General features: G+C 40.9%; 1 protein-coding gene across 1 annotated transcript in view; it reads left to right on the forward strand.

The window, feature by feature from the left end:
- The window catches only part of CSNK1G1 (casein kinase 1 gamma 1), a 142,156-nt gene that overhangs the window by 85,152 nt on the left and 44,577 nt on the right, over positions 1-12,427 (forward strand). The window contains exon 4 of the mRNA XM_049777951.1: positions 11,264-11,415. Within this exon, the coding sequence (XP_049633908.1) occupies positions 11,264-11,415 (152 nt within the window). The remainder of the gene's footprint in view (positions 1-11,263; positions 11,416-12,427) is intronic.

Consider the following 12,427-nt stretch of genomic DNA (forward strand, 5'->3'; position numbering starts at 1 on the left):
GGTGGGGGGATATGTGCTGTATTATTTCTCCATCAAAAAAACATTTATTTTTTTTTAATTTAAAAACCTGTAAAAGCCAAACAAACCTGTAAACCCAAAGGAATTGACAAGATTTTTGTGTCGAAGGTTTTATCCAGTTTTAACTTTAGAAACAATCATGATCAGGCTGGAGAAATAGCATGGAAGTAGGGTGTTTGCCTTGCATGCAGAAAGATAGTGGTTCAAATCCCGGCATCCCATATGGTCCCCCGAGCCTGCCAGGAGCGATTTCTGAGCCTAGAGCCAGGAGTAACCTGAGTGCCGCTGGGTGTGATCCAAAAACCCAAGAACAAACAAAAAAGAAACAATCATGATCTAGTTATACTTATTTTTTCATAAAAATATTATAGCAATTGGATTGAAACTATGCCTCAAAGGGCTGGCATGCATGCTTTGCATGTGGGAAGTCTGGGTTGGATCCCCAACACCAAATCCTCCAAGTACTACAGGAAGAGACCCCTGTTCCCCAAACAGTGAGCCAGAAAATAACCTGAAGACTGCTGGTTGTGGCCTCAAACCAAAAACGTGTGTGTATATAAAATAGATGTTATTTTATTTTATTTTATTTTTTTGGTTTTTGGGTCATACCTGGCAGTGCTCAGGGGTTACTCATGGCTCTATGCCAAGAAATCATTCCTGGCAGGCTCAGGGGACCATATGGGATGCTGGGATTCGAACCACCGTCCTTCTGCATGCAAGGCTAACACGCTACCTCCATGCTATCTCTCTGGCCCCAATAGATGTCATTTTTGGAGACAGAGCAATAGCACAGCAGTAGGGCATTTTCCTTGCACGTGGCTAACCCAGGATGGACCACAGTTCAATCCCTGGCATCCGTCCCATTTGGTCCCCCAAGTCAGGAGCGATTTCTGAGTGCATAGCCTAGGAGTAACCCCTGAGCGTCACCAGGTGTGTCCCCTCTCAAAAAAATCCAAAATAAAAGATGTTATTTTTATATCTAGGTATTAATGTATTATGGAACTTATTGAGTTTTGCTTCACAATTAGGTGATTTTATTTTTAAAAGAAGAATGAAAGGCTAATTATTCTCTAATGTGATCAAATTACCAAAAGCTTCAAGGTAGTTCTATTTCAATTCTCAGGATGATGTGCTTTTAAAAATATCTCTACTTAGAGTTGTTCATAAAGTATTAAAGAATCTTTTTAGGTTGGTGATAGCTTGGGTGGTAAAGAAAGCATTATACTTGATTTTAAGTGTTTAACTCAGGGGCCGGAGAAATAGCATGGAGGTAAGGTGTTTGACTTTCATGCAGAAGGACAGTGGTTTGAATCCAGGCATCCCATATGGTCCCCTGTGGCTGCCAGGGGCGATTTCTGAGCATAGAGCCAGGAGTAACCCCTGAGTGCTGCTGGGTGGGTGTGACCCAAAAACCAACAACCAAAAAAAAAAAAGTGTTTAACTCAAGTTAAATTATGACAGATTGAAAATGAGCTGCAGTGTTTCCTCCCTCATCCCTGTTCTGTGTGCACTGTGATGTATGTGTGGCCACATGTGTAGCAGGTTTTGTCAGAGCATGTTATTAATGAATGGAAAAGTTTATGCTACCTCCTGAAAATATATGGTGGCATATACAGTGTGTATCTAACTTTGCAGCATGAATTTATAACAAATGCCTGTGGGTAAAGAAATTATAATGAAATTGGGAGTCTTTTCTGATGAGGAGGAAGAAGAATAGGAGTGGAATTCACTTTTTAACTTCCAGACTTTTTTTTATGCTTTTGATCAGTGTATTAGGAATCCCTTCATGAGTGCTTTATTTTGAGAGTGGATGGTAAACCACCCTCATTTTTGCTTACCCCTCTCTCTTCATTAATGTTACCTAATTATCACTTGTAAGTCGGTTTACACACATATATTTTGCATTTAAGCCTTAGCCCTTGTTTTGTGGATCTCTCGAAATAATATTTATTAAAAATTTCTTTTTTGGATTTTTTGGTCATACACTGACAGTGGTGCTCAGGACTTAATCCTGATTATGTTGAAGGACCACTCCTGTCAGTGCTTAAGAGATTGTGTAGTGGGCCCAGAGAGATAGCACAGCAGCGTTTGCCTTGCAAGCAGCCGATCCAGGACCTAAGGTGGTTGGTTCGAATCCCGGTGTCCCGTATGGTCCCCCTTGCCTGCCAGGAGCTATTTCTGAGCAGACAGCCAGGAGTAACCCCTGAGCACCGCTGGGTGTGACCCAAAAACCAAAAAAAAAAAAAAAAAAAAAAAAAGAGATTGTGTAGTGCTGAGGATTGAACCCAGGTTGGCTGCTCCAATGCAAGTGCCCTACTTACTGTACTATCTTTAGGGCCCAAATTAAAACATCCATATTTTTTGTTCGGTTTTGGTTTTGGGGGTTAGGGGGCACACCCAGCAGTGCTCATTGCCTTAAAGTGATTTCCTTAAAAAAGTATAGCCTCCATTTGTTCTGATAAAAACAAATGGATCTGTCACAGTTTTAGAGTCCTAATTTTTCTTGTTTTGCTTTGGGGCCACACCAGCGGTCAGTCCTGGCTTTGCCCTCAGGAATTACTTTGGGCAGTGCTCAGGGGGACCATATGGGATAGAACCTGGGTTGACTGCATCCAAGACAAGCTCACCATAAAATCACTCCAGCCCCAGAATTCACATATTTTAGTCATAAAGCTATTCCCTTTATTTGTAATCTCTTAACAGCATACTTTTCCAGCTGAGTTTATTTTTGGATCACCTGTGTAACTATGATTAGGTCCACCACTAGACAAGCTGGCTTGCTAAATTTGAAGTGAATTCATTGTGCAAAGGTGATTTTCAATTAAAAAAATGTTTTGTTAGGAGCTGAAGTGATAGTACAGCAAGTAATATGTTTGACTTGCATGCTGCCCACCTGGATTTGATTCCCTGGCATCTCCCATTAGCCTCCTGAGCCTGGCAGGAGTGATCTCTGAGCTTAGAGTCCAGAGTAACCTCTGAACACCTATGGATGCAGTCAAAAAACCAAAAAATCAAAAAATCAAAAAAAAAAAAAAAGGAAAAATACTATTTTTTTTTGTATCTGTATATTTAGGTCATACCCAGCAATAATCAGGTTTATTGCTGGCTCTGCACTCAGGAATTACTCCTGGCAGTGCTTGGAGACCATTTGGGGATGTTAGGGATTAAACCCAGGTCAGGTCTGTTGCAAGGCAAGCCCTCTCTCTCCATCCGGGGCCAGAGAGATAGCATGGAGGTGGAGCATTTGCCGTGCATGCAGAAGAATGGTGGTTCGAATCCCAGCATTTCATTTGGTCCCCCGAGCCTGCCAGAAGCAATTTCTGAGCAAAGAGCCAGGAGTAACCCCTGAGCACTGCCAGGTGTGACCCAAAAAGCAAACAAACAAAAACAAACAAACAAAAAAAACCCTCTCTCCAGCCCATTGAATAAAAAATGTTTTATTCCTAAAATTCATCTGAAACAGTAAATGCCCAATAGTTAAAGCACCCCTGAAGTAAAAGAAGATGGAATGTTCCCCCAACTTAAAATTGTACTACAAAGCAATAATCATTACAACAGCCTGGTACTGGAATAAAGACAGACCCTCAGGTCAGTGGAATAGACTTGAGTATTCAGAGAATGTTCTCCAGACATACAATCAATTAATCTTTGATAAAGGGACAATACAATTACCTAATTTTTGATAAAGGAGCAAGAAATCCTAAATGGAGCAAGGACAACCTCTTCAACAATCGGTGTTGGGTCAGCTGGTCAGCCACATGTAAAAAAGCAAACTCAAACCTCTATATAACACCATACACAAAGGTCAAATCAAAATGGATCAAAACCTTGATATCAGACCTGAAACTATAAGGTATATAGAAGAAAACATAAGCAAAACACTCTATGACATTGAAACTAAAGACTTCTTCAAGGATGAACCAGACACTTTTCAAAGAAGTGAAAGCAGAGATATATGGGATTACATTAAAATGAGAAGCTTCTGCACTTCAGACAGATCAGGCGCATTCAGAGTGGTATGGCCATACACAAGCTTTGCACTTCAAAGGTCACCCATGGAATAGGAGAAACGATTTACCCCATATCCATCAGATAAGGGTCTAACATCTAAGATATACAAGATACTGACAGAACTTAACAAGAAAACAACATCTGGGGCCGGAGTGGTGGCACAGCACCAGGGCATTTGCCTTGCATGTGGCTGACCTAGGATGGACTGTGGTTCTATCCCTGCCATCCCAAATGGTCCCCCAAGCCAGGAGCAATTTCTCAGTGCATAGCCAGGAGTAACCCCTGAGAGTCACCAGGTGTGGCCCAAAAACCAACCCCCCCCCCAAAAAAAAAACCCAACCAAAAACATCTAACCCCATCAGAAAATGGGGAGAAGAAATAAATAGACATTTCCTCAGAGAAGAAATATGGATGGCCAAAGGCACATGAAAAAATGTGCCACATCACTAATCATCAGGGAGATACAAATCAAAACAACAATGAGATATCATCTCACACCACAGAGACTGGCACACATCACAAAGAACAAGAACAATCACTGCTGGCATGGTTTTAGGCAGAAAGGAACTCTCATTCACTGCTTGTGGGAATACTGTCTAGTCCAGCCTTTTTGGGAAAACAATATGGGGATTCCTTATTCCTTAAAAAACTGAACATTGAGCTATGAGATCATCCAGCAATACCACTCCTAAGGATATACCCTAGGCCCACAAAAACACAATACAAAAATGCCCTGTGCACTCTTATGTTCATAGCAGCACTAATATACAATAGCCAGAATCTGAAAATAACCCAGATGCCCAAAACGAAGTCATGAAATTTACTTACACATGGATGAATTTAGAAACTATTATGTTGAGGGCCGGAGAGATAGCATGGAGGTAGAGTGTTTGCCTTGCATGCAAATGGATGGCGGTTCGAATCCTGGCATCTCATATGGTCCCCCGAGCCTGTCAGGAGTAACCCCTGAGTGCTGCCGGGTGTGACCCAAAAACCAAAAAAATAAAAAGAAAAAAAGAAAAGAAAAGAAACTATTGTGTTGAGTAAAATAAGTCAGAAGAACAGCAGTAAGCACAGAATAGTCTTACTCATATGTGGGATTTAAGAAAAATAAAAGACAATATAATAATAATACCCAGAGACAATAGAGATGAGGGCTGAAAGACCAGCCCACCATAAGAAGCTTATAAAGAGTGGTAAGTGCATTTAGAGAAATAATTACACTAACAGCTACCATGATAATGATAGAGAAATACAATGCCTGTCTCAAAGACAGACAGGGAATGGGGGTGGGGTGGGATATGGGGGGATAATGGTGGTGGAAAAGTTGCACTGATGAAGGAGGGTGTGCATTTAATGGCTGAAACCCAATTATAAACATGTTTGTAACCATGATGTTTAAATAAAGAAATTATTTAAAAAGTGTTTTTAGTTTCATATATTCCTTTCCTATCCCTTCCCCTCGCTTGTTGAAATTAGTGATGGTGACTTAGTTATACACTCTAACTACTAAGTTCTGGTGCTCTTTGGGAATCAGATTCTTATCATTGTGTTCCAACACCTTGTGGTTGTGGTGCTCACACACATACTTGCCAGAGACCCTCACTTTCAGTTGTAATATTTGCACACATCTAACTGGAATGTCAGAGATGTTGTTGCAGCCACTGGGGTCCCATACAGTAGGACTGTTAATGTGGTAGTACAAGGAGAAGGTATCAGCAACCCAAGCCTGGCTCACACCACAAGGCAGCTTCTTTTAGCCATTAAGCCATTCCTAGACTCCTCTAGAAGTGTTCTTAATTATATATACACACATATAATCATATATGAATATATAGTTATACATATATATGTGTATATTATATTATGTATATAATTATACATGTACATAATTATATATGTATATAATATGTGTATATGTAACACGTATATACATATATATAGAATATATACTTCCACATTGTCTATAAAACCAGTTAAATTTCTTTCATACCAGATCTTTGACTTTGTAAAGAGGAACCTAGAACCTAACTAGTAGGAAATTCTAGCTGTGTTCATTTTCGAATTTAAAAAGAATCCGTCAAACTACTTCCTTCTTGTTCCTATCACTTTATATATAGAAGAGAAATGTGAAGGAATTTTCAATGGTTAATAGCAGAAACAACTTTTAGATCCAAGTCTCTGACATAGTTGTTATGACCCAGCCTATCTCTGAGAAAGTTTCAGATTCCAATAGTCTGGACAACTTTAATAGTATCAATGTTATCTTGAGCATCCCAAATCTGCCAAGATATTTTGGAAGCTCAGAATATTTAATGAAAGGAACCAGTAGCCAGCAGGAACACCTTACTGAACTTACTCTTATTTTTTTAAGTGAAGTAAAATAGTATTATTAAAAAATATATATTGGAGAAATTGACTGGAGTCAAAGAGAAAGATACATCTTCAAGAAGGACTCAGAGGAGCTGAGAGGGGCATTTGATTTGACTGGGGTTTGATCCCTGGCATCATATTGTTTCCTGATCACTGCCAGGAGTAATTCTTGAGAGCAGAGCCAGGAGTAACCCCTGAGTATCACTTGGTGTAGTTCAGTAGCAACAAAAAGGAGAGGCCCTGGGCTTCTCCATAGGGAGAAAAGGCAGAAAATGGCTTTTGCAGGAAGGTTATATATAGTTTCTCATTTTTTTTTTTTGTTTTGTTTTGTTTTGGTTTGGTTTGCATTGCAAGTGACCGACCCAGGAGATGGTGGTTCAAATCCTGGCATCCATATGGTCCCCCATGCCTGCTAGGAGCAATTTCTGAGCACAAAGCCAGGAGTAACCCCTGAGAACTGCCAGGTGTGGCCCAAAAAAACAAAACCAAAAACAAAACAATACTTAACAGTCCTGACTTTCTGCTTCAGAAGGCGGATTCTGTGCCTCAGTTTGTAGTTTACCCAAAATAAAGGAATGATGATAAAGTCATTAAATAGAATTAGATTAGACTATTCTAATTTTTTTTAAATATCTAGGGCCAGAGAGAGATAGTGCAGTAGGTAGTTTGCTAGCCTTGCATGCAGCTCACCCAGGTTCTACCTCCACTAACCCATATGGTGCCTGAGGCCGGCCAGGAGTAGTTCCTGAATGCAGAGCCAGAAATAACCCCTGAGCATTATGATGCAGCCCCAATTTTTTAGAAATGTAGTGAAAACAGAGATTAAGTTTTCTTCCTTATACCCGGCTGTGCCCAAGGCTTTCTCCCAACTCTGCACTCATGATTCACTATTATTGTCAGGGTTTGGGATGCTTGTGATCAAACTGGGACACCAGCAAGGCATGTGCCTTATCTACTGTACTACCTCTTTAACCCCAAGAGATTGCTTTTTCTTTGGAATAAAAGTGTCAAGAAAGAAGGCTGAATGTGGTTATTTTAGAACTATTAGTCTTCAGTTCTCCTTTTGCTCTATCCTATCCTATTTTACATCTTCAGGTATCTGAAATGGCTTTTAGAGTATTGCCTGTCATAAAAGGGTCATATCTCTGCCTCAATCAGCTCCCTTTTCTTTTTAGAAAAGCCCATCTTGGGCCTGGAGAGATAGCACAGCGGCATTTGCCTTGCAAGCAGCCGATCCAGGACCAAAGGTGGTTGGTTCCAATCCCGGTGTCCCATATAGTTCCCCGTGCCTGCCAGGAGCTATTCTGAGCAGACAACCAGGAGTCACCCCTGAGCATCGCCGGGTGTGGCCCAAAAACCAAAAAAAGAAAAAAAAAAAAGAAAAAAAAGAAAAGCTCATCTAACAAATTTATTTTCATCTCATTTGTCATAATTACTGTCAGGGGAAGCTAGAAAAATATAGCTAGAAAGGTGGGTCTTTTATTTCCTTTTTCTCTCCAGCATTCCTTTTTCTTCTTTCCCCTTCCTACTTTTCCTTTCCCATTCCCTACCTTTTTTCTTGCCCTTTCCTTTTTTTGTTCTTTTCCTTTTCTTCTAGGGATTAAACATAGAGCTTTACAACATGCACAGTGAGTGCTCTAGCACTCAACTCTATCCCGGGCCCCAGGGATAATTAGAAACTCTGTTATTAAGAAAAATATAGGCCCGCTTTTTTTGAAAAATACAGTTTTATTGTTGTTGTTGTTAGTGTTAGTTTTAGTGATGCTGGATATAAATAGAAAAAATTGCCAAGCTAGTTACCATAGGTGAGATGCTGTACAATAAAATTAATCTGTACAGTGGTGTTACATTTAGACTTTTTGAGATTAGCTATTATATTGTTTCTGTATATTTTGAAGAATACTTGAAAAGACATTTCAAATTCAATTCAATTTCCCTTTTGGAAATAAAGAGATTCCAAATAAGAGCAACTCAATTGTACTTATTAAGCTGGCAAAAACACAATATACTATATACTTTATGAAATGAAGGAGACTAGGAGTAAGTATATTGAAACACTGAAGTTGTTGGGTGTTTATCTGGAACCAGGTGGACTGGTTTCCATACAGAACTATTACTGAGCAAAGCAATGAACCACTGGCAACAGCTCAGGTCCTTGAAGAGAAGGATGATCCACACAAGCTCAAGTCTCGAATACTTTCTTACTTCACTAGGCTCCTATTGCAAAATACCAGAGTGGGTGAATATAAATAATATATCAGGGGACTGTTTGGAGAGAGGTGCCAAGGATCAAACTCAGAGCTTTATACACCCAAGGCATTTGCAGTAGAATTTACAGTATGGTAGCACTAAGCTACTTCCTATATCCAAACATTAAGAAATATATTTGTTGGACCAGAGGCCGGAAGTCTGAGTTCAGGTTGCCAGCATGGTCAGAGTTGAAAGTCATCTTCTAGCTGGTAATCGGCCCATGGATTCCTGTGTTCTCATATGGTATTCAGGGCTGGGAGTACTATAAGATCTTTTTATGAAGCACTCTTCCCATTCACAGGGGCTCTGTCCACATAATCTAAGCATACTTGTAACAGGGCATTGCATTTTATTGCAAATTTTTCAAGTGGACACAGTATTGAGATCATAGAAGAAAAGGTTTACCTCATTGTATCTTATTCTTCCTATATATTTAAGTGGAAAGCAGGAAGATAGAATTTTGGTGTCTAAAAACATTTGTAGGCAGGGGCCAGGGAGATAGCCCAGGGGTCAGGGACCCATACTCTACATGTGCAAGACCTCAATTTCAGTCCCTGGTGCTTCATATCTCACCTCCAACACTGGCAGGTGTAGGCTTGGAAGCCCTCGAGAACTGCATAGTCTCACTCAGCATTGGCAGGCTCTAGACCTTGATGACCCCACAAACCCTGCCAGGCCATTAGCATCGGTCCAAGCATTGAGCCCCTTGGCAGAATTTTACCAGAAGGAGTTCTTGGGATCCCCTGAGTGCTGAGTGGTGAGTTATGTACACACCCTTTTCCCCCAAACCTAAAATAAAGGTCTCATAAAAAGAAGAATATTAGGCCATGAAATGTTTAAGAAATGAGTGTTTCTTCATATGAGACCAAAAATTTAAAATATTTTGTTAGTACCAGGGACATAGCTCAAAAGGCTACTGCTCTGTCTCTTGCCACAATCCTAGATTCAGTTCGTAACAATGATGGCCCTTACCCCAGCATCATTAGGAGTGACACCTGAGTAGTACTGGGTATAGCCTCAAAATAAGGCAAAACACATGTATAGTCTCATTTGTACACACTTCATTGGTACCATTTAATACAGGTCGACTGATATCTTGTATTTGCATTATACTGTGATGGGGAATTGCTCTCCAGGTTGCCACTTAATGAGAAATTCTAGGTTTCTCTCTCTCTCTCTCTCTCTCTCTCTCTCTCTCTCTCTCTCTCTCTCTCTCTCTCTCTCTCTCTCTCTCTCTCTCTCTCTCTCTCTCTCCACTCTCTCCTCTCTCTCTCTCTCCTTCTCTCCCTCTCACCCCTCTCTCCTTCTCCTCTCCCCCTCCTCTCTCTTTGGTTTTTGGGCCACACTGAGTGAGACCCAGGGGTTACTCCTGACTATGCACTCCTGACAGTCTCTCCTGGCTAACCATATGGGACACCAGGGATCGAGCTGAGGTCCGTCCTGGGTCAGCCACGTAAGGCAAACACCCTACCACTGTGCTGTTGTTCTGGCCCCTTAAATAGCCTTTCATAGTACCCATTGATTTATTTTAATTTTTATTTTCCTAATTACTTATTAGTCACAAACCCTGTCAGACTTGCTCCAGTTCATTTAAAAAAAAAAAAAAAAGACTAGAAGCTGTTGGGGAGAGAGGGTGGGGTGGGGTGGAGAAGAGAAGAGGAGAGATATGAAAGAGAGAGAGTTCAATGGGCTGAAGCACATGCTTTGTATGCAGCAGACCTGCTTTGATTCCTGGCATTGCATATGTTCCCACTACAGGGTATGGCCCAAAATCAAAAACTAAAGAAAGAAACTGTAGAGCAGGGTGATGTAGGAGGCCTGGGTTTGACCCTCTAACACTATGAAGAGTAAGAAACTCAATATGTTTCAAGAAATTCAATATGACATGATTAACTTCTTTTCTGTACTCACCCCTCCTTTCTGAGTTCTACTTGGGGGAAAAGTTGCAAAGTTTTCTTTTACTTTGACAGTAAACAAAAACATTAAGCCAGCTAATGCCCAACTTCTGTTAGTCTGGCCTTGGTATTCAGCAAGCCTTTCAGTGACCATTTCTAGATAGTTCCTTTTGGTTCATCCTCGGGTCACTACAGCTCACGCTCTGATTCATTATTGGTCAGGGACCATTTATTGCCATCTCTGCCAGTGGAAAGGCCTTTGGCTTTCGTGTTAATTGTCTGTTTGAACACACCCATTGTGCACCTAGAGCCTTTGCCACTTATTATTTATTTTCATTGAAACTATAGAACCTGGGGCCGGAGAGATAGCACTGCAGCATTTGCCTTGCAAGCAGCCAATCCAGGACCTAAGGTTGTTGGTTCAAATCCTGGCATCCCATATGGTCCCCCGTGCCTGCCAGGAGCTATTTCTGAGCAGATAGCCAGGAGTAACCCCTGAGCACCACTGGTTGTGGCCCCAAAACAAAAAACAAACAAACAAAAAAGAAACTATAGAACCTAGTTTAAGTTCTCCAGTAAAGACTGTGAAACTATGGAAATCTCACAAATTGTACTTTCTATGTTTGTATATCAGTGCTGATATAGCTTTCTCAATTTGGTTTTTGTTCCCCTCTCCTGCTTCCCCGCTCAACACCTCTTTTCCTATCTGCTTTCAGGTGACGGTCTCCCACAGGTATATTACTTTGGACCATGTGGGAAATACAATGCCATGGTGCTGGAGCTCCTCGGGCCTAGCTTGGAGGACTTGTTTGACCTCTGTGACCGAACTTTTACTTTGAAGACTGTGTTAATGATAGCCATCCAGTTGGTAAGTTGTCATTGTGATTTTGCAAGAGGATAAATGGACCCAGATATATTCACAGGTCCTTGCAGTGCTTTACCATTTGTAGTAACGCCTACTATGCTCCTGGATTTGATGGAAAAATGATTGCTCCAGAGAAGGCACATTACATCTACTGTTTGTACTGTTTCTAGAACTTGTGCTGTGGAGCAATAATATGTCCTTAACTGATGTGGGAGCATATAATTTAGGGAAAAGAGGAAGATTTAAAAAGATACTGTACAAATGAATTTTTTTGTTTCATTTATGTTTATAGACATATGATTATAAAGTTTTCTCCAGCCCCCTTTGCTTCTGTTTTTGTGGCATTTGGGAGAATATTTGAGGGTTTTTTTTTTGTTGTTGTTGTTTTTGGTTGTTTTTTTTTTTTTTTTTGGTTTTTGGTTCACACCCAGCAGTGCTCAGGGATTACTCTTGGCTCTAACACTCAGGCTTGGGGGACCATATGGGATGCTGGGATTTGAACCACCGCCCTTAGATATGCAAGGCAAATGCCCTACCACCATATATCTCTCTGGCCCCTGAATATTTGAGATTCTTGTCAGTTGCCCTAACAATCAAATTTCAGGGTGTAGCTTGAGTACTCACCTTGCTTCTCTATTCTCTAATTCAAGAGACTAAGAAAAATTAAGACAGTTCCTTTGAGATACTTAAAGTACTGGTAGAACTGTACAAGAAAAAATATTCAACTCCCCTCCATCAAAAATTGGGAGATGAGGGGCCGGGCGGTGGTGCTAAAGGTAAGGTGTCTGCCTTGCCTGCGCTAGCCTTGGACGGACCGCGGTTCGATCCCCCGGCGTCCCATATGGTCCCCCAAGCCAGGAGCAACTTCTGAGCACATAGCCAGGAGTAACCCCTGAGCGTTACCGGGTGTGGCCCAAAAACCAAAAAAAAAAAAAAAAAAATTGGGAGATGAGACGAATAGAAACTTTTTCAAGAAAGAAATACGAAAGGCACAGAAAAAAATGTTCTGTATCAT

The sequence above is a fragment of the Suncus etruscus genome, chromosome 1 (assembly GCF_024139225.1).
Source record: "Suncus etruscus isolate mSunEtr1 chromosome 1, mSunEtr1.pri.cur, whole genome shotgun sequence".
Lineage (NCBI taxonomy): Eukaryota > Metazoa > Chordata > Mammalia > Eulipotyphla > Soricidae > Suncus > Suncus etruscus.